General features: G+C 42.6%; 3 protein-coding genes across 6 annotated transcripts; 2 read left to right on the forward strand and 1 right to left on the reverse strand.

Moving 5' to 3' along the window:
* Nucleotides 1-993: 993 nt before the first annotated feature.
* Nucleotides 994-2843, forward strand: LOC135493689 (uncharacterized). Of its 2 annotated transcripts, none has more exons than XM_064781203.1 (4): nucleotides 994-1045; nucleotides 1497-1664; nucleotides 1862-1996; nucleotides 2213-2843. In XM_064781203.1, exons 1-4 carry the CDS (start codon nucleotides 1022-1024, stop codon nucleotides 2573-2575), a joined length of 690 nt encoding a protein of 229 aa, XP_064637273.1. In that variant the 5' UTR covers nucleotides 994-1021; the 3' UTR covers nucleotides 2576-2843. The 2 variants fall into 2 exon arrangements, with proteins under 2 accessions (XP_064637273.1, XP_064637275.1); XM_064781205.1 differs by lacking the exon at nucleotides 994-1045 and adding an exon at nucleotides 1128-1313.
* A 2257-nt stretch (nucleotides 2844-5100) lies between these two features.
* Nucleotides 5101-19082, forward strand: LOC135494004 (uncharacterized). Of its 3 annotated transcripts, XM_064781729.1 has the most exons (20): nucleotides 5101-5273; nucleotides 6313-6477; nucleotides 8369-8490; nucleotides 9057-9113; nucleotides 10294-10458; nucleotides 10649-10809; nucleotides 10993-11149; nucleotides 11360-11443; nucleotides 11740-11870; nucleotides 12325-12385; nucleotides 12722-12839; nucleotides 12985-13058; nucleotides 13708-13839; nucleotides 14162-14225; nucleotides 14505-14641; nucleotides 15446-15655; nucleotides 16034-16069; nucleotides 17078-17131; nucleotides 17317-17406; nucleotides 17705-19082. In XM_064781729.1, exons 2-20 carry the CDS (start codon nucleotides 6399-6401, stop codon nucleotides 17924-17926), a joined length of 2154 nt encoding a protein of 717 aa, XP_064637799.1. In that variant the 5' UTR covers nucleotides 5101-5273; nucleotides 6313-6398; the 3' UTR covers nucleotides 17927-19082. The 3 variants fall into 3 exon arrangements, with proteins under 3 accessions (XP_064637799.1, XP_064637800.1, XP_064637802.1); XM_064781730.1 differs by lacking the exon at nucleotides 16034-16069; XM_064781732.1 differs by lacking the exon at nucleotides 13708-13839.
* A 1-nt stretch (nucleotide 19083) lies between these two features.
* Nucleotides 19084-22225, reverse strand: LOC135494006 (probable G-protein coupled receptor AH9.1). The gene has a single exon (XM_064781734.1). The coding sequence runs from the start codon at nucleotides 20189-20191 to the stop codon at nucleotides 19169-19171; it is 1023 nt and encodes a 340-aa protein (XP_064637804.1). The 5' UTR covers nucleotides 20192-22225; the 3' UTR covers nucleotides 19084-19168.
* Between the last annotated feature and the right edge of the window lie 104 nt (nucleotides 22226-22329).

The raw sequence follows: 22329 nt of genomic DNA on the forward strand, positions 1-22329 counted from the left end.
GTGAAAACTGTGTTGTTTCCAAGACAACACTGCTTAGGGCTCATATCATCAGTTATAAACAATTCATCCATCATGTCAATTGCTGATGGTCCTGAAATAAGAAGAGAAAAGAGTCATAAAAATCTAACTCCTTGTTCCTTTGAAAAGTATGCAGGCCCAAACAAACACCAAGTGCGTTCCTTAATATACGACACTTAAGAACTTCGGCCCCAGATATGATGATGCAGAAGGTTTGCGTGTATTGTTATGTTGGTCTGGAGGAAGCTTTTGGATTATACTATAGAGCAATAACAAAGCAACTGCAAACAAAAGACCTCAGAGGAAAAAAGGGTCCATAGCCTGAGTGGCCGGGGATCCCAATGGGAGTGACTCACAAATAAGGGGTAGCCTAGGCCGACACTGCTGACTGCACATCCAAGTGTACACAAAAATATTTCAAAGGCCATTCGGCAGGCAGGAGCCGGCTATGACCAGCTACAATCTACACCCCTTTCAGCGCGGTGCGACGTATAATTTGCCCCAGTCTTTTTGAGGGAAAGGTCCATGAATGTTCACACTTGTCAACATTTTGACAGGCATCCAACAAACAGATGGTAGAAATTGTGTAGAATAGAAGAATATTCTAGTGTGTAGGCCTACCTATTATCGGACACAGTACGATTTCTTCAAAATTTCAGCTTCTCTTTGACTTCACCCCGTTGTAAAACAACGCTTTATGTTATATGTATTGTTTTAGCTTATATGTTTTGGACAGAATCACCAGATCAGGTCTTAGAAACGCAAAATAAGAACTTTATCATTTTTGTATCTCGCGCTGTCAAAATAAGGGAAAGTGCGCATGCGCGATCCTTAAATGTTCTTTCTCATTTTGCTAACGTTTATCACGCATTAACGGTTTATTGAAGACATTCACTCATCTTTGAATATTATTCCCTATTTTTTCCGCTTATTTCATTATATTTCTTGCTCGATTTGCTGAGAAAGAAGTAGTCGTTTCTCCTCATCCCTGGAATTCCAAAACATGGCAGCCACCACGAAATGCAAAGTTTGTGAATTTTTGCTTCAAAAATCGTCGTTTTCCTCTATTCAGACCATGATATGATACCATGAATCTTATAATGCAAAATAATTTCATATGTAGCTTTAAGCTTACCTAAATATGTGGCATGAAACTGCTTAGGTCTTTAAAAAATTAAGATTGAGTGTTGATGACCTTGACCTTTATTTCGACATGTCCCTAATTCGTCTCTGTCTTCACCAAATGACTGTTCCTGACATTGAATAGGCATGGCATGTTACCTGTAGGCCAAAAGGTACCTTAATGCTTAATTAATGATGCAAGGTTCCTATGTATCTCCAGTGCGGGTCAAGATAAGTCGAGTGGTGTGCACACAATCAACAAACTTCAGCTGTCTGCAACATTACTCACAAGTGTTAAGTGACATCTTAAGACTTAAGTCTTGTCTTTATCTATCATGATGTAATTTCTTTTTTAGTGCCTCTTGCAAAATTTACCAAGATTGATACGGTGTCAGGAGAGACATCTTGGAGACTGGCGTGCCAAACCGTGGCTTCCTCGTCAGAAAAGACCTCTGGAATTTGCAACTGGTAGATTGGAATGGGCAAGGCCTCTGTTGGAACAACAGAAAGAACAACTTGAAAAGGTCTGTAGCCTCATCCCTCACCCTTGAGAATCAGTTCCTCAACTGAGCAAGAATGTTCTCTTAATCTCAGAAGACTTTTTAAACTCAATCAATCACAAGACCATCATGTAAATTATGGGAAACTATTAAGTGTCCATCAGTCATGTTGCAACCATTCAATTCATGGTAACCACATCTCTCTAAACCTTTTATTTTAGGAAGGACAGGAAGAAATACCAAGTGAACCTCCAAAACTCTTCGCAGTTAGCCGACTCAAGAAAAGTTTAAAGGGTGTTCCAAAAAGGGAGCGATATATTTTGAAGACATATTTTCTAGAAGAAAAACATCGGAAGGCGAGTATTGTTTTCAAAGAATTGTGCATTTTGAGTCTTGCTGTCAAAAATCAACAAATAATATTTATTTTCAATTGTTTTGCAGACTTTTCCCGGCAAGTTGCCACTTCAAGCATTAACTCTTTAAGCAGGACGACCTTTCCGAATATAAGAGTAAAAATGATTGAAACTACATCACTGAATAAAATAGCAATCCTATTATTATTGTCATTTCAGGGCCCAAGTGAATATGTCATCGTAAAAAACTCGGAATTTAATGCCCAGAATTTGAAGAAGGTCAAACATTTGATAAAAATAGTCCCAATAACATTTCCAAATGGACTTCCAAAAGATGAAAGTGACTATCCTCATACACTCTTGAAGGAAACTGGTGAATTTATCGTCAAACCGAGAGTTGAAGGGCAAATTGTTGAGGATGATCCAAAGGGACTTGTTGATCTCGACACGAAGAAGAAGCATTTGCAGCGGGTTTTGGATGGATCGCGTTTCCTTGCCGAGTACCACCCAGCGCAGTATCGATACAAATTTAATCAGGATGGAAAGGAGTATCGTTACAATGACGAACTGAGGAAAAAATGATCTTGAGACTTTTGTCAAGTTTGTGATTTCAGCTAGTTTACTATGATTGTAAGGCCAGCCTTATAAATGTCTATTTGCAGTTACCTTACCGAAGCTATTGCAAAAAATCTTGTTGAGCTCTCTTCGATAGATTTTTTCCTGAGGGTCTGAAGAGTGTTTGGGGACAAAACTTGGGCGCTGAAAGTGTCTAATGAATAAATGGGAAAACTTGACCAAAAATGTTTTGATGATGTCCTTGCTATCATTTTTGTTTCAAATAAACACGGTTTTGAAATTTTTTGTTCATTATTTATTTGCTAGTGATACAGAGGAACCTATCTTGGCGACCATATCTCTATTAGGACACACTGCATTTGGTCCAATATTGGTCATTGATGTGATATTCCTGATTTTGGTGCTTTAGACCTGACCTGGCTGTGACCGTCTCATCTGTCTCGTCATGCTGTCAACACAGTGGAGCAGCCAGGACTGATGCGGCCTGGCTGTGACTGTCTCATCTCTCTCATCATGTTGTCAACACGGTGGAGCAGCCAGGACTGATTCGGCCTGGCGCGCTGTAACCGTCCCATCTCTTTAAGCATGCTGTGAACACGGTGGAGCAGCCAGGACTGATTCGCCCTGGCCTCTTTGAGCTGGTTATCGGAGTCTCATGGCCTTCATGAAAGAACTACGCCATTGCCATCTTCAGGGCAAGGTAAGAACTGAAAAGACCAAGAAAAGGTCCTTTCAGTTCCTTCCTTGCCCTGAAGATGGCGACGGCGTAGTTCTTTCATGAAGTCATTTAAAGTTCTGAACTACGCCGTCGCCATCTTCAGGGCACGGGAAGAACTGAAAGGACCTTTTCTTGGTCTTTTCAGTTCCTACCTTGCCCTGAAGATGGCGACGGCGTAGTTCTTTCATGAAGTCCATGAGACTCCGATAACCAGCTCAAAGGGGAGGGGGATTTGGGCCACGTAGATCTACGTGGTTCGGCGCTGAAGGTGTTAAGTACAACTTGAGTACCACTTTGGACCACAGTCATCTTAGAAGACTGGTGAATCCTCCCAAAGTCCTTTCTCTTATGCAGAACGTGCAACCAGAAAGACATCAATATAGCCAGGTCAGGACCAGGCTTGGCCCAGGGTGGCTCACTGACCTTGGGCAGCCAGGTGTGGGCCAGGTCACATTTTATCCTAAGGGTGAAACATGGTGCACTACGTTGGGAGAGTACACATCTAGGTCAGACAGAGTACGCATAGTGAAGGGGCATGGCACATCCAGCAAAGACGTGGTACACTCTCTGGCAACATGGCGAGCTTTGAAGGGGAGGGCACATCCAGAAGAGATATGGTGCACTACAGTCATAACTGTCTCATTGCATTTGCAAGAACGTCTTTAAAAAATGCATTGGTAATTCACCAGTTTGTTTGTATAAGAAATACATATACATGCCATACAGCGAGTCAAGAAAGAAAAATGCGTCCTATTTTGTATAACCGACGTGTTTAAGATGCAGGCAGATTGTCTTATTTTAATTTTCGGCACCACACCATTGTTTGTTTCACTCAAGTACAAATATCGGGTATTTTTCATTTGTGGTAAATTAGAATTATCAGGGTTGTTTCACTGGATATGACTACCATTGCACCTGGTGGAAGTCTCCGGAGAAACTTGACCCCAGTCAGAGTACTGGTGTCAGAAAAAGATCTGGCGTACCATGAAAAATTCTGATTGGCCTTATGGGAACCCTCACCTCTTGGCTAGCCATGTGTGTGACCAGGCATGCCATCCGTGTTCCAGATTGACTGGCACATGGCCCAACCCTGGTCCTGGGAATACAACCTGGCCGTGATGGCATACTTTCACTGGCAAGCCTCGGTCCTCATCTGGCATATCACTCCTCGCCAATGTCTTGCCGCACCTGGGCCAACCATGGCCCGTATGAGCACGAACGAGCTTGGTCCAACCCTGGCTAGGCTGGAATCATACTCCCACTCAACTTACAATATGCTCGAGGTCGTCGTTCGCCGTTGTGGTGCTGAACCCTTGGGGCGTTGTCCAGGTCTACCGCGTCCTCAGCCATACCCAAGTTAAAAGAGCGTCAGATGACTGATGTACCGATGCCAGCCGGGGTATCCTTTACACAACCTGAAAAGGCCAAGTTTTTCTGACAATTTAACACTATTAGGCTAATGGGACTACCGGACTGACGATGGAACAACCACCCTCTGCCAGCGGGTTACCTTGTCACGCTATGCATGACAAAAACGCAAGAGGATGAAAAATATCGACGAAAAATGGTAGATCTAATTCTGTTGATGACACCCAATCGGATATGATCATCAAAAGTAGATGTATGTCAAAGGCTTCTAAGGTTAAATCTGGGCATTTATAATGGACTTGAGGTATAATAACCTGGGGTCTCCATTGTTGTGTTGATAATGTCTAATGATCTCATGCAAGGTATCATGCATAAAATTGTTTGAGAAAACACAGCGAGGTGCTAAGTATATGAGAATGAGAATTTTCTTTTCAGACGCTCTTCATATTTTAGAGATCACATCTGCGAGACTGGATATAATCAAGACGAGCGGATATAAGTAATATGTCCCCGGCGAGAAATAAATACACAGTGACAATTTCCGATATTCGGGATACTTCGCTCAGTGAAATAATAATTCACGTCCAGTTTTAGACTTTTCCCAACTTTTGAAAGAAGGTAGGCTTCTTTTAATCTTTATCAGCAACGAAACCCTTTTCATTTGATAAAGTGTTGTCTGATTTGAATGGTTTTAAGCTAGTGTACACAATGTACTCAAGGAGATCCGCTGATGTTTGGAGCTATAGGTCAGTGTGACCTGTTTTTCAGTTGTAAGTCAGCTCATGTCGCCGAACATCTCAACAGCTGGCTTTTATATCCGTGTCCAATGTTCCCCTCGTTGTTCAGTAAGAATTTACAAAAGTGAATGAGAAATACCATGCTAGGAATTCTCGGTTATATAGGCTCAAAAAGGCCTTTTTCATTTTTAGCCGAGAATCTTGGTAATTATTAAAAAACCTATTCCAGCATGATCGGAATTACCTCCAGACTGGTTAGATAGGGTAAAAAGGCAGGTTTGCCAAAAATACTTTTCATGAAAAATACCTGTATTTGTTCGGAATTCGCTACAGACTCGACTTGATAGATAATTGTTAGTTTTTGCCTATAAGAAAACCAGAGCGTTCGGAAGTTACGCTAGACTGGTTGCCAGCCCAACCACGACCACACGAACCTAATTATCACATATTTTGGATTTTCGAGCATGTCCGCCTTTAGATCTCATCTTGATGATTACCGGATCATGAAATCACGCTAGCATAAAGTCAAAGACACGCCTGATTAAAAAAGAAGAACACCTGCTCACCAAGATCGCAAAGTCTATCAGATAGGCCTATAGGTGATTGATGAATTAGGAATATAATGCTCATATACGTAGATAATATCGTCGCAATACAATATGAAAAACAACCCCAAATTGTCAAAATCTTCCTCGACCATAGGCCTAAGTAATCACAAAGCCGCAGTAGAACTTGAAATTAGCATATTATTTTGGGAATACATGTACAGTGCTTTTATAATGAGCAGATAAATAAACCATTTCTCAGTGCACATTTCTACAGAAGACCAAATTTTATTTCATTGATGTTTAACTTCAATTTTTTAACATCTGTTAAATCAGAGTCATCAATCCTACTTTGTGTATCTACTGCAATTACAGCCATGTTTGACTTCCTGCGGGCCACATGTTAATAAAGTTCACGAACAGCCGCGGCCTTTAAAATCCCGATCAATGAGACAAGCATCATGAGTCATTTGACATGCAACAAGTGGAGGCAGTTGGAATTAGAAGAAAGGAAAGCAAGAGCCAGACGGGCATTTAACAGTAAGTATGATATTCAGACGTAGACTTACCGAGCACCAACAACCGCGGTAACTGCTGGGGCCGAGCGTGATTTTTCCTCGGCGGCACAGCGGGTAAAAGATCTAGTGGAACCGGGCCTTTGTGGTCAAAAAAGCACCATAACATCAGCAATTTGTTTGAAGCGCCCCTGGTGGAGTTTTATTGTAAATAATATAATCCGTGCAAGGACCACAGTCATGTCGACAGCCGAGTAACTACACATCAACAAGACAATTGATGATAACAGAATATGTAAAAAAAAGCGTGCCATAATTAATATTAGGCCAGGATTTGGATTATCTCTTGACGTAGTCCATTTAAGCTTAAACTGTCAATGTTTTCGTTAATCCTGATTATTAATGTATGCACAACGTAGTTTGGTCATCTAAGGGTTATAGCTTATCATTACGGGAGGTTTTATAAAGGGGTATAAGGTCGCACCGGGGGCTCCCGATAGTCAAGGTACCAGCAAATTTAACGGACCCAGTGGCCCTACATGCAGTGGGTAGGCCATTCCTCAAAACATTCGTGGGAGTCCATTCCTCCCTAATTGATAACACAAGAGGGATGGTGTTTTCTTTGCGGTTTGGAACTGTCGCAGTGACTGCATCGCGATTCTCAATTACTCTTCCGAATTTGACGGACCCGATCTGCTCGAAAAGGATTTGATTTTAATTGAAAAGGAACACGAATGGATATTGTTATATTTGTTTAGTGCTTCCGCGAATTCGGATCTCTCCACAATACTTCGAGCTGAGTTGTGAACCTTCGGTTCCTAACCACTGAATGGATGGAAGCGTTTTGAACACCAAACAAGTCTTTTACAAGGAATAACTATTCAATTTAATTTTCTTGTTGGAATTGATTTTAATTTGACGTAAATGTAATCAATACAATAACAAAACGTGTCAATACAAAAACATTTGTAACAAAACATGGGAAAATATATCTGAACGCGAACTTATGGGCACGGGGAGATTGGTTTTTAACTTTATTTATCTTGCAAATTGAACTTTTTCAAAATAACTTCATTCAACCGACCAATATTTTTCAAGTTTAGGTGAAATTACAATCAAAATGGCCTCTTTATTTGATAAACAATTTCGTATGATGGCAGAGGAGTCCCGGCCAATTGGCCATAGCCGAGCCCGCCCGCAGGTCACTCGCCAGCCCTCCAGAAAGATTTCGCGGGAAAGGAAGATCTCGCGATTTGATGAGGCCGGCCGGGAAAAGCTCCTGGAAAAATTAGTGTCAAACCATTTGGACCGAACTTTCCCAGTCCAACCCGAAGTCGAGGTGGTGGTCAATGATGACCCAGGCGTCGGGCCTTTAGCGACAGCGAGAGAACGTAAAATCAGTACCCAAAATAGGAAGCATGGTTTGTCCCGTGATGTTCAGCGGTTGATGGCGTTCTCGCAGAGTGTCCCCACACTGGCTGAGCAGAAGAAGCGAAGACGGTCGTCACTCACTCAGGCTGTTTCAGAGGATAACCTGGCGCTGAGATCCCGGCGTCTACGCAGGACGAAGACAGAACCAGAGATTGCTTGTAGTCGTCTGCCAAATATTTATCTCAAAGATGGAGAAATAATGGCGAATAGAAACGAGGCGGAGAAACAGTTGGGCGATTCCGTTCGGCGGAGAAAGACTGGCTTTGGCGCGCTTACAAAGTTCGCAATTCCCGAAGAAAGTGAATCTGGGTCCAAATCGCCAAGCAAAAGCCGTGCAACCCTTAACCGGAAGTTCAGCTCGAAATCAACGCGGACAATAGATTCTGTGTTTTCGTTGGGTGATAATTGGATCCTACGGAAGGAAAATGAGGAACGGGTGAAGAGGATGGAGCGAACCTTTGCTAAATTAATGATATCTGTTCCAGAGGATGATTTACCTGATTTGGTTGAGCGCAGGTTTAAGGAGTTAACAGAGATGACCAAGCCGGTCATCCGGCCACATTCCATCTTTGACCAACTGGACGATGAGATCAAGGAGCGAGTATTGGTAAGTATATAGCCTATAGGCAAACTGTGATAAAAAAATCTTAAGTCGAATAGTGGATTTCTGGCGCCAATTTTGGAAAAGCTGTCGAAAGTTTCCATTTGGGAAAGACTGGTTAACCATAATCAGAGAAGTTAGGAGTGCATCCTTTATTCAATTGATAGTAAAGCATTCAATTTGCCGCCTCATCAGCTTTCGTTGTGTCTTCAGAAATATTGCCCGCTTTTGAACCAGGGATAAGTTAGTCACTTTACGTATAGCGTTATCTTTCTTAATAGTTGCGCCGGTTTTTTGCTGAACTGAAGAAGATAACGCCAAGATAAAGTTAACGCTCAATGCAAGTGACTAAACTTGTTTTGAACTACGAGGCCAAGATTGAATTACAAAATACGTTTCGTGGGGAATACATCAGCGAGTTTCGTCTGACAGATACGAATTTCGTGCTGGTGTGACGTATCCGTGTCGATTTTTACGCGTATCGCCTACATTGATTACTTAATATTTTAATTTTCCGAAACTATTAAGTGAGAGTTCTTCCCATTAACAGGTCATCTTCCCTTCTGTTTTAGCGAATGATCGACGTTGGACCAGTAGAGTTTACGAAGATGCGGCGGAAGGGATGGAAGGTAAGAATTGACTGTTCTTAGGCCATATGCCAAACCCCAAAAGAGCATAATTTGATTCGCAACAACATTTTGGGGGCAGAGTATATGTCATACTGTTATCGTGATAAAGTAAGGTGCTTAATTCACATAGTCCAAAATTTCGCGCAAAATAGTTGCTCCCAAACCAGAGATATTGATAGTAACCAGAAAACTCATTTCAACTGCAAGGATGATTTAGTTCCTAAGTTGACCCCTAGGTGGCAGGGCTGAATGAAGCATTTTTGCCCCATTAGAGTGAAGTGTGGAACGAAAACAACTGCTTTCAGACTGTTCTCGTGAATAAAGTCAGTTTATCGACGAATTTGCATGCATATATATACTGCACTATGGCAATCTATTTTCCTGAACCACCAGTAAATAAAGTGAACTCGAATGGCGTACCCCTTTAAACTGGTTGTGAAAGATAACACCATGTAGGCCTATACCACTTCAGAGCAGCATTTTTTTACCAAATACTCTATGACACCTCACAGCATATACGTTGCAAATCTCTATTTATTCCCATGTAATTAATCCACTTAAATCCACTTAAATTACGCTCATGACAAGTTCGTGTTTATAGTTTGTATAAAACCGTTATAAACCCAGACGGATATTTTAAAGGTATTCAGCACGAAACCTAGACGGGGAACTAGCAGAAACGTCACCAGTACTGAATTCAATTCCTGTGTCGACATCCCACTTCTGATTTCAGAATAAAACTACAGATGCATTTATCAGTACAAAATACATATATTTAGCCATGAAATTCGTCAAACCATTCATTTTCCTATTCAAAAACAAGAATTTCCACAGGCTGGACTTTCTTTAACAGGCCAGCTTATAGGGCCCGTCGCTCCTAACATGCCTCAACCTTTATTATTTAGGCATATTCTTTACGCTGGCAGAAGGTCAAATCAAATCAAACGTCCGATTAATTTTCGGCTTTGATTTCCATCAAATGTAAAGTTGCCACTAATACGACTTTTCAATCCGTTGCAATTCTCATGGCGAACCTCCTAAGGCGCCCCGCGAACGAGCGATTCAAAATGACTTCTCGGGTAAAATCGGAAATAGCTAAGTTTGATATTGACAGAAAGTAACTCAGCATTTGTGTTTGCATTTTATGAAATAAAAGAGGTTTCTGTTTTTTTTCTGTCAGACACCCAATATGTTCCAATATGCTGGACGCATGGCGCTCATCATTGCAAAGGCTTGTAATTCCCGAAAACGATACCTGCGGGAGTCGGTTGATGGCGGTCCTGTCGGGAAGGGGAAGGTGAAGCGAATAAGTGAACTTACCAATAAAGGAGGAACGAAAAGTAGTGTAAGTACACTTACCACTTACGTCAAGCAGCATTTTGGGACTTCCTATCAGTTATTGACCAATCAGGAGCGAGCTATTAAATTTGTTCGCAGACAACACGGCCATGATTGAGTATTATGCCTGCGAGAATAGAGAGTTGCTTCTTTTTCGGTTTATTCATTTATGCTATGATTTTGTGGGGTTTTTTCAGCTCGGTTGGGACATGTCTCTGAGTCTGTACACCAGGCCAGAATTCAGGACGGACAAACATCTGAAGATGATCACCTGGATTCTTCGGGCGACCCGGGCGTTCACCCATCTCTTCCCTGCCGAGATGGAACTTGAATGTGCAAGACATGTGTGCTATGGAAGGTAAAGCTACAGGGTGTATCAATAAAAATGCAACATTTTGGTACCAGATATAACAGCAAAAGTGTTTCGGGTTTTTTTATACACCCTGTAGTCAAATGAATATTAAATGGAACTTTAATATGGTCGACAAGAGTGCTGCAGTGCGCTACATGTTGTATCAATAAAATCCCTTTTTGATTCCAGATATGACGATGGCCGGCTTATTGCCCACCAGGGAAGAGCCCCAGATTGGTTCTATTACGTCATTTCCGGTAAAATACAGATGTTACGTCAGTACGATTTGAATTCTGGTATGGTGACCAAATCGATAGGGACGCTGTCCAAGGATATGACAACTAAAGTAAGAAGTTTTAAAAATCACCGTATACTCTCAAAAACAGTGCGTATACTACATAAAAGTAGTTCCGGTTCGGATCTATTGGTACGATATATTTTTACAGTGTTCGCAATATATGCCATGCAAGCGGTTTCAGAAACATATCAAGCAATTTATATTTGCATTTTCGACAAATATATATGACTTTGACGAGACTATCCTTTAAATTTTCAGCCGGAAGAACTCGAGCAGGGTATACCCCGTGAGTACAATCTTGTCGCCAAAGGAGCAGTAGAGGTGTTAATATTACATAAGTCGGTAAGAAAACCTTGACCACTCTGAGTGTTCGGTGAACGTGAATACTGAAGAAGCATAAAATGTATTGGGAAGACGACTAAACCGTTAGAGGTTCTTCACAATCTAAGAAATCATTTGAGGTTTTTCATTTACCAAAAAACCTCTATGGTGTGCATATTTGGGGTTGAACGGTTTTTCAGGAGCTCAAAAACCTTTCTTTCTAAGAGTATGGGAATGAAATATTTTCTCCTCTTACCCTGCAGGCTCAAAAAGTTGAATAATGTTGTGTCGTGATGTTGATTTTGATTTCGCTTTAGGCTTTCGAAGAACTACTTCAGACGAACGAGGGTCCACCGATAGATTTCCTGAGAAACATAGAACTGTTTGAGGAATTTCCCATCGATGAATTCATGACACACCAAGAATCCATTGAATACAAATACTACGGGTAAGTGAAGCTGAGCAAAATTTCTCTCTTGAAGGGCCCTCCAAGAGACAACTCATTTAACACCTTCAGCGCCGAACCACGTAGATCTACGTTGCCCAAATCCCCCCTCGTTGAGCTGATTATCGGAGTCTCATGGACTTCATGAAAGAACTATGCCATCGCCATCTACAGGGCAAGAGAGGAAATGGAAAGACCTCTTCTTGCCTTTTCAGTTCCTACCTTGCCCTGAAGATGGCGATAGCGTAGTTCCTTCATGAAGTCCATGAGACTCCGATAACCATCTCAAAGGTGGAGGGGGATTTGGGCCATGTAGATCTACGTGGTTCGGCGCTGAAGGTGTTAACGGTGTCTCCTTCGTTTGTTTGGTATAGTTTTAGCATCTTGACCCAACAAGTGTTTGACCCAGGGGACCTCAATCGAATGAGACCACCAATGTCATTTCTACTTTTTTCAGCGAAAATAAAGTTGTAGTGAAAGATACAAACCGGACGCCGTGGTTACACATAGTTAAATCGGTAAGTTTATAAAGTTCTTGTTTAATACACCGATTCCGATGGCTTAGTGGTTAAGGGGTGTCCGCCACGTCAACGGAAGGTCGAAGGTTCGAGGTCCATTGGTAGGCCTTTCCGATGGGGCCAGTTGGTTAGCTGCCAGCTAGTTATATGTTCGGTTCAAACTGCCTTCACGCCAGGCACCTAGTATTCAGAAGTAGGAGTTTGGAAGTGATGAATGTGCCTAATCTGGCTTTTCATACCGAAGTCATTGCACATCCATAGGAAATTGATTTCTTCTTTTCTTGATACAATATCCATCGTTCAACCTGTTCCGAACCCACGAATCCGTCATTTCAGGGTCAAATAAAAGTTGTGAGGCGCCAAGACGTGGTAGACACCCAGAGTGACCAGGAAACATTCGAAAGACAAGAGACGGATTCTTTGGGGTGCATCAAATTCCCGAGCCATGCGAACGGTAAGTTTGTACTTTTATGATAAACTTGGTGAAAATTAGTTTATACGCATTTGAAGGCAACTACAACGGGTACTTACCTGAACTTCAGTCGCCGCCAGGCTTGTCTTATCATAACTGTCGATTAATTTTCTAATCTTTTCTACAGCGATGTTAGGTTACTCCTACAAACAGAAGAAAAACAGGGAAAACTTGGCAAAGAGCACCCTCAGCTTACCAGAGGTGGGTGTTTGGTAAACAAAACGGCTTGCGAACGAGCAATTTGAATCGCTGCGACTTGCGATTATAATCACTCTTATGTGTGACAAAAAGCTCTCTCGTCTGCAGGTAAAACCGGTATTTGCTGGATTTGATGTTGATCGCAGCCGATTCCTGTCGAATTAGGTACCTGCGTTGACCACCGCAAACGAGTGATAATCGTAGCATGCGATATAACTCGCATGTAGCAGCGATTTAAATAGTTAGTTTGCGGGGCGCTTATAAGAACATCACAATCCATCAAGTTTGAAACAGCTATTTCTCGGTCCAATCTTGGTCCAGTCTTCCCCACTTCCCGGCCACTTCATCATCACCATTTCTCATTTAAAGCACCCGAAGTGCCCGCCTGTAGGCCGATTTTATGAAGTACAATGCATTCAAAAAACAGAACCTTCAATTTGAGAGGTTTTATTCATGCCAACTTACTGGCGGTAAACGTCAATCCTTAAGTCTCCCCTTTTAAGAATGGCTAAACGCACAACGCCGGTAGGTCGGCATGGGTTTCATTTGAAATACCCTATAGTCGTAGAATCTTCCGTCACATTCAGCTTGTCCGCACCGTCCACCTGCGTCTGCTCGCACCAAGTTTGCACCCAGCTCCGTTGCCTTTCAGATCAGTAACCAGTCGGACCTGGTGACTAACCCCCACGGGCAGACCCTCGATGGCGACGAACCCCTCGCAGTGCTACAAACTATCGGCGAAGAAGACTATGAAAATCTGTCAGAGAATGCAGAGGACGACCAGGTACAGCATTACAACAATTTTCCTGTGTCGGAACGGCATACGGCCTTGGACGCATCGACCTGCCCCACACATGTTCCCCTCCTCTTCCCAACCTTCACGTCTCATAGCCTGACCTTCTCAATGTGCATAGTGTCGTTTGCTTCAGCTTTTTTCAGCCTTTTTGATACGTACGATTTCAAACTGATGCGAAAACGTCACCTTCTCCACACACGTTCCCCTCCGTTTACTTGCTGTACTATACATAAAGGTATCCATTGTTCATCCATTTATACAGTAGTAATGATAATTTACAAGAATGATGTAATCTTCTGACATTGTCTAGCTCTCCCATACGAACAGCCTCGTCACCCAGTCACTGGAGCCAAGAGAGGAGCCACACATAGTCGGTAAGTATATCTTGATAACATTGACCCTCATGAAAGCGCTTTCATGGGTATCGATATGCCAATCTTGTATCCTGCGCATCTCTACTCGGTACTCGTTCGTGCGCACGCGCAACCGGATATAAAATCAGGAATTTATCTTCCAAATTCAGCCAATCGAGGCGCTGATTCCCTTCAAAGGAGTATAGCCCTTGAAGTTCATTGCGCTTACGTCAGTTCAGATGTACATGTAGAATGAGTGCACAGACTAGGTGTGAATATGACTATCTATTTCCCCGATAGATAACGAGAGTGGCGCCGCCAGTGCCTCTGAGGAGACCAAGTCCGAGGACGAGTTTGTCGGCATGTCCGTGAAGGGAGGCAATAGCAACGATACCAACAAGCTGCTGGCTCCATTTTCTGTCGGGATAAGAATGAAGGTTGGTTTATTTTTTCATGATAACTCCTAGTTCAACATTGAATCGATGAAATAAAGCAATGCGAGCGTTGTTACCAAATAAAGCCGAATGAGTACACCGTATGTCACTTCGCCAACGATGCCGACTTTTCTGGTGTATCTGAACAGAAGGAAAAGCAACCAAGACATTGTTAAACTTTGTTTAAATAAGTCAGTGTCCCTTAAGAGATACAAACCTTTATAGCATTGGTGGTAATACGTAGATTCTTGATGTCAATCCAGCAAGATTCGAATTACTCCAGAACATCTTCGGTAAGTTGATCATCTCAGTCTGTAATCAAAAGTGCTGAGCTGCACACTTCGGCCACTCTTTGTTTCTTTTGGAAATGGCACTGTTGAGGCATAGTCGGCAATAGTCACACTTTCTCAAAGCTACTACAATCCCTGTATGCCCAAGCTGTTGTCACTGTCGTGGGAAGGCGAGCTGGCTAAGTCTTATATCAAAATACAAAGCTTTTAACTGCTTTTAGCGCGTTCGTACACAGTGGCACCTTAGACAGGAGAGGAGCCATGCAACTATATCTTCTGATCAGAAGTCTTGTTCTGAAAATGTCAAGCTGGAACCTCTTAAAACATGAGATGCTCAGATTTTGCAAAGAACGGAAGCTTTGGTACTGGATCAATCTTTCAATGAGGAGATAGCTAGCATTTGCTGCGGAGAAAAAGTAGGCTACGCTATATGCACGGTGCAAGTATCACTCCGCAACCGTTACCAAGACCAGGCTTGAAGATTGGTGCTGAATATTCATGATTTCTAATATTTCAGCGAATCAGGAAAGAATCTTCGGCCCTCCCGCCAATCAACATCCCGATGGCCGAAATGGACCCATCAGATTTCCAGCCCCACCCGTTCTACCTGACCCGTGAGAAGACTTGTGCCTCGTCCGTGATCCTGCCCGCGGCGAGCAAGGAGAAGGAGAGGGCAGAGAGGAGGGCGTATCTGCAGCTCGGCGCTTTGAAGGCGGGGGATGTCTTTGTAAGTCGGAAGCCCGTCATGTTGACGTTTTCAAACCTTCTTAGTAACAATTGGAGTTTTGATATAAAGGTTACATTAAGATTTTCATGATACAAGGAAGTCATCATGAGTTCGGTAACTGGGGACGAAGAGAGGCATGTATGAATGCATGTACAGGTAGTTTGTACTAGGAATAAACAGATTATCTGACAATTTCATTTCAAAAGTGCTACGGACCCAGCTAGGTTATACAACCAAAATTGAAGTAATAAGTTTTTTGGTACAACGGAAATGATAATTTGAATACTATATTGACCAGTTGACAAGAATAAAAAATATTGTGTGTTCGAGTAATTTACTTTTCCGAATCAGTGTTGATAATAATTTTGGCATATTCAGGGCTTGGATACAATACATTTCGGTACGGATAAAGAGGTAATGTATATAACACTAGCTATACAATAGGAACTGTGCCTACAAATTTGCTTCTTCCCCTTAAAGATAGGTAGTTTTGCTATCCAAAAATTACACTGGAGGTTCCTTCAACAGTCAGGCAAGGAAGCCCGTTTTGCCAGTTGTCGCCTAATCGGACTACCATATCGAAATTCCTCGATCGACACAGGAGGTACCACGGCATATAGACCTACCTCGATCGGGGGTTTGACGGAGCGATGCTAGCACGTTGCTGAATATCCAAAATGGAAAACGTATCCAAATACATTTTAAAAAGTGAGCGAATTCTCGCTGAATCTTACCGCTGCCGGTTGTAACCACACCAATAGACAGACTGAGTGAATTGGTAAATCATTATTGAAACCAGAAAGGACGTAAGCAAGTATAAATGTGCCCTCTTTGCGCAAACTTATAGAAATGAGATGGGCGAGAGTGCGGTCAGGACCCCAGACTCGGCGCGGCTGGTCGAATTATCGTATGCGAAGGACGACATAGCTCGTTCGGGCGGCAACTCGCCTTCGGGCATCCTTGCCTAATTCTTCCAGCCTTTTCCAATGACATAAGCCGTTTTCCTTGGTGTTGATTTTGCTTTTTTAGTCATGTTATTTCAGCTAGTTGATTTGGACACGCTTGTGTTTAGTAGTTTCATCCATTTTGTGTTTGATTGCTATGATTCAACTGCTGGCGTCGCCCATGGTTGTCGGTTTTAGACAAAAAAGCTAATGGTAAAGAATATAGAACGTGTGCTAATCAAAGATCACTGCAGCAGAGGATGCCTATAAGTTAATTGAAGATTTAAAACGCCTCTGTCACAAGATGATGAAAAATAAGTCAAACCTCGTTGATCACAGCGGTCCTTAGTGTCGCTACCAAGGAAATAATTTGGTGGTAAAGGTTCACTTTGAGCCCCATTAAGAATAGAAATTCCTTTGTTGTCTAACCAAGAGTGCTAGATATCAATAAATATAACCATTGACATTTCTATTTCAGGGCCTAGAACATATAGAGGCTCCAGTTGCATCGGAAGGTCCAGGGTTCAGCTTGGTAGGTACATGTATATGTCTTTCACGCTCTTCGCGGAGAACATTTACACAGAGTTTAGTATGGCACTACTGTATATAGCTTCACTGCTCACTGTAGTCTACCTATAGCCATATTCTAACAGAAGCGAATATGAACGTGCCCAGAGTATGTCCTGTAAATGTAGCATAACTCAACTGTATTTTCAGGTAAGCGATGGGGCAGAGGTGATCAGGATAAGCAAGCGATTCTTCTTACAAAATGCCAAGAACAATACCATGCTCAAGGTGGACACGTTGGTAAGAATCTTCACGTAGTCGATGGACTCGTCTATCTTATATCAACTGTACAATCGGCCACCGTGCAATTCATAGAGACTGGGATCCGGCAAATCGTTGACATTTGCGAAGTCGTATGCCTGGAGATAGTGGCTCCTGGTCAGTGTTTAGCATTTGCTTGTGATCCCAAACCTATAGCTGCTCCAATTGGTTGATTTCAAAATTTCAGTCAGGAAACGATGGCCTGATTGATCAGATCGAGGAACCTTAAGAAGTGTTTATAAAATGTTGAATGAATGAACCCTCATTTCCTTTTTAGCATAAACATTACCTGAATAAGGAGGATGCCAAGACCGCCCTCTATCAGCAAGAGGTTTGGTCCAAATACAAGAGTGTGCTGATGCAACGAATAGTCAAGAAAGTTCTACAAAAACATTCACCGAAACATAAGAAGCCGAAAAGTCAATTAGATGCACCATTAGGACACACACCCCGGTCAATGGGGAGTGAGGTGCTTGTTTCAAGGTCCCCGCGAAAATAATTTATTCCCTCACTTGTGATTGGTCAGTTCAGAAAACAAACCCGATGAAGCAGGATTGCGACCTTCTGATTGGCTAATATAATACGATAGACTATTTTGGATGTGAGTGCCTGATTGCCTACCACAGGAAGCCTTTTTCTCGTTACAAAGTTACCTTCCGCGTGATCTTCAGCCTGCTCTGGGGAAGATAGGACCTCGGCTGTAGAATCTCGCATCCTCCGGTAGCAACCCTTTGTATCTTTCCCAAAATAGACTCAAAGTACATTGTATGTGAGTGTATTTTCGAAACAACCCAAAGGCCCGCTATGGGAGATGCAATCTCGATTCGGTTTCATTCAATGGACCATGAAGAGTCTATTACGTGATACATATAGAGCAGCAGCATTAACCACTAAGCGACGAGGCTTCTAGGAATGTGGAGAACACAAAGCTAAAAGTTCGAAAAAGTCAGTGTTGTAAAATGTGTAAAAGGTGTATTTCCAGGATGTATAGAACAAAATGAATACACCTTTCTTATCCGCCGTAACATTTCACTCCTGGAATTTTATTTTCGCAAATAATCGAGATTCTGGGAAGTAAAAATATTTTTTCACTGGAAAACGGAAAGAAATTACGTCGTTATCCGCCAAAACAAAAATCCTGATCGTGAAAAATTTTAATGATATTTTCGCGAATTGCATGTTCGCGTTTAAAGCCCCCGCAAACAAGTGATTTAAACCGCTACGACTTACGATTTAAATCGCACGCGCCGATAATCGCTCGTTTGCGGAGCGCTTTACAAAATCGTCGTCTGCTATTTCATTAGACGTGATAGTGCAACGTCAGGGTGCCGTCATTCATCGACGTCATTATACATGTACTTTATGACATTCGAAAATGGAGGCACACTACCCTGGTTTATCTTGATATTGTACGAATGACTTTAAAATAAATGATTGAAGTATTACAATTGTTTGTGACGTAATTTGCACAGTTCAGCATGGCCAAGCAAATTGGTTCTCCACGCCTCCGCAAGAAGCCAGGGTTTAACGCGGTGCATGTTGGGTGCCAATTTGCATGGCGAATGTAAAGCAGTACATGTCACATGACAGGAAGTCTCCAATCATCTCTTCCCAAGGAAAGTGACGAGCAATACTTTCGAGGCGAAAAGAAGGCGAAAAGAAGGTGAAAAGATCGAATCACATCATGAGTTACCAAAATCAAATAGATTTATGGTCTTACATAAACTCCTATATCACCCTGTCATTGTGTCTCGTCAGAAATATGTGGTCTTTTTTTGATGAAGCTGCAACGAAAAAGTTTGATAAAATCCTCTCTGAATCTTTTGACCCCAAGGATATAAAGATAAAAGTTGACAGCGTGGTTGACGAACATCATGGTATCCCCAACCTCATTCGTGATTTTACGGATGGCAGCTTCGATTGGCGTCCACGGAGCGGGCCGAAAGACAGTCCAGAAAAGGATATCAAAAGTGACCGGGAAGTAACACAAGATAAATACCCAGGATACTAATATCAACATGGCGTTCAATTGAGACTCTTTCTTCCTGCTTTTGGCATTTTCTTGTGACAGCTCAGCGCGTTGCTTGCGCCGCCGAAAGAGAGCGATGACGATTATGATGTTGCATAAAAGGACGACGATTGGAGCGGTCCAAAGTCTGACCACGACAGTAGTAACGTAGAAAGCGTCGTACATCCAGGCAGGAGTGAAAGGGCACTGGGCCCTAAAGATGGCGCCCTCCTGTATCCTGAAGTTTCGAGTGAAACACGGCGCGGCCAGAAATGCGAAACATACACTCAAGCCAAGGACGGTCTTCCTGGCGCGTGCGACTGTGCAGATTTGACTCGCCTGCAACGGTTTGCAGACGCTAATCGCCCGGTCGACCGTCATGCAGACGAGAGTCCAGGCAGACGCGTTGATCAACCAATGAGCGCCAAAGAAGTATCCCTTGCAGTAGGCGTCTCCCATTTCGATTGCAATGCTCGGATAGTGGGTTGCAATCCATCTTATGCCCACAACGACGCTGCAACCGATGATGTCGAAAATTGCGATGATTTTCATGAACCAGGTCGTGCTTGCGGTGGAGTAATGCCGACCGCACAGCACCAGGAGGCTGAGGGCGTTACCAACGACCCCAATGAATATGACAATTGGGGGACCAATCCGCACTAGCATTGTGACGGCATATTCCAGGCCCTCCAGATACGAGTCAACCTGGTGATGGTTCGAGATTTCTGTGGCGTTTTTAAAGCTGCCTGGCATCATAATGAGTGATAGCCGCTATATAATGCTAAAGACTTCCACCGATGAAATCAAGCGTCGTAGAAAAAAAGATTAGACGATTTGCGTGAAAATATTGCTCTGAAACGACCCTTAACCGTATAGTTCCTAACAAATATTGGATGAGGACATGTGATGCGGACTTTTTTAAACCGTGAGCAATGGTATAAAGAATGCACACCTTGTCCTGTTGGCCAGTATGCAGTTTAATCAATTCGCCCTTGTCCAAACCTGCATGTGCTCCAGTTCAGTTGAATCAACAAGATGCGCATTAGCTCCGCAAGATCGTACAATGTACACCGACAAAAACCGTCGCGCGCCTAGCATTCGGACACTTCGCGTCGTCGTTTGGTCGATAACCGAGTTGAATGTGGCGCAGCAACTGATCATCCTGAACCTCATGTAGCCGGGGTCAATCCAACTGATGAACCTCGGCCGTACGGATGGGGATATCGAAAGTCGCATTTCCTATGCTGCTGATAACGGCGATTCACATTATTCTACTACGCCACAGCCTGGGTTGATAGTTTTGTGACCGGCAAACACACTATCAGCGACCCGGTTCAGGGGCCAGCGACTTTTAGAGAGCGTCTGAATGTCCACTCTTCTGCACAATCGGAAAGCCAACCAACTTCTGGGCCTGTTCTAGGGTGATTTTCAGTCAACTTTCTCACAGATGGGCAAATGGAAAGAATCTCCGGTCGATATACAATCACTTTGCCTTGTAACATACCTAGTTAATTATGGTTTATGACTTGCTGTAGACATACTGGAAGTTAATATTAGGGTTTGTAAAATGAGTATCGCGATATTTGTGGCACGATTAAGTTTAGCAGCGTGTAAGATGAGATGCAAGTATTTCTGTTTTCAGGAGAATGTATTTTAGTCTAATTTATAATATACATGTACATATTATGACTTCAACGCTGTGAGCGGAAAAAGCGTACCAATGACAGTATGGGGACATTAGTAAATTGTCTCAAATAAATGACTTGTACATGTATATGCTAAGCTAGAGGCGGGGCTAGAGGTACCTTTCCAATTCTTCCTAACTTCTGACACTGGAGGTTTTGTTTGTTTGGTCCTGGCAATCTCAATGATCGTTATGAGTGTTGGTCGGTTCAGATTCTTCTGAAGTTGTTTAGGCCTAACGTTAGACCAAACGCAAGTAGGCCCAACGCTGGCAAATCCAGGAATCTGTGGTTTTCAATATACTCCTCCTCTCGATATTTTGTATATGACGTAAGGAGTGAAAAACCTGAATCTCAGGTTAAAACTGGCACGGTTATGAACAAACTCGCCCCAGTGCCGCAATTAAACAAATTCAGACACTGATATTGATCAATTGCCGCCATCTTGGATGTCGGCTTCCTGAGATTCAGGGTTTTGATAATCCTACGTCATCCACTGCATCACCAGTTCGGACTGTAAATCTTATTCAGGCCGAATTAGTGCCACTTTCTCTAATGAAACGTTTTATTCTATTCATAACTAAGAAAATATGATCTTTATAAATAATATCTGACACTTACTGCTGGGTTTTAAGATGATTGTATGGAGAACTATAAACGCAGCGTAGTGCAGCAATCATTTTTGCGGGCTTGAGTGGTGATGCGTAGCCTCATTATAATAAGAAAGATTCTTTACTTTTCTATATCCGCGGTACTGCTTTTCAAGATGGTGGCAATTTACTCGTTTCAGAGGCGTTGGAAGGAACGAAATCAGCGCCTCTAGTGTCAAGATTTGGTTGTGAACCCCGCTCGACTATTAACTAGAGGCACATCGACCAGGATAGCTCCGCTGTGGCAGAGTCGTGACAGCTAAGAATTTTCTAAAATACTGGTTGCTGTGCGTGTTTTATTCCACTCTCCACCCAGATCTAAAATGATACAAAGCCAGCCGAGCTGGCGATGGTGTTGTTTCGTATCTGAGAGGAAAATGGGAGAAAAAACTGCGACGCATTTTGAAATAGGCGATAAAACTGGCAAACGCTCATAAAACCGAATGATGGATGATGATGATGATTCCATCTTGCTGCATTATTCATTCATGAAAGTACATCATGTGCGCCTAGCAATCGAAAAATATACTGGTCTGGAAGTCTCATCAACCGAATTCGACTG

This window comes from Lineus longissimus, chromosome 9 (genome assembly GCF_910592395.1).
Source record: "Lineus longissimus chromosome 9, tnLinLong1.2, whole genome shotgun sequence".
NCBI classification, from domain to species: Eukaryota; Metazoa; Nemertea; class Pilidiophora; order Heteronemertea; family Lineidae; genus Lineus; species Lineus longissimus.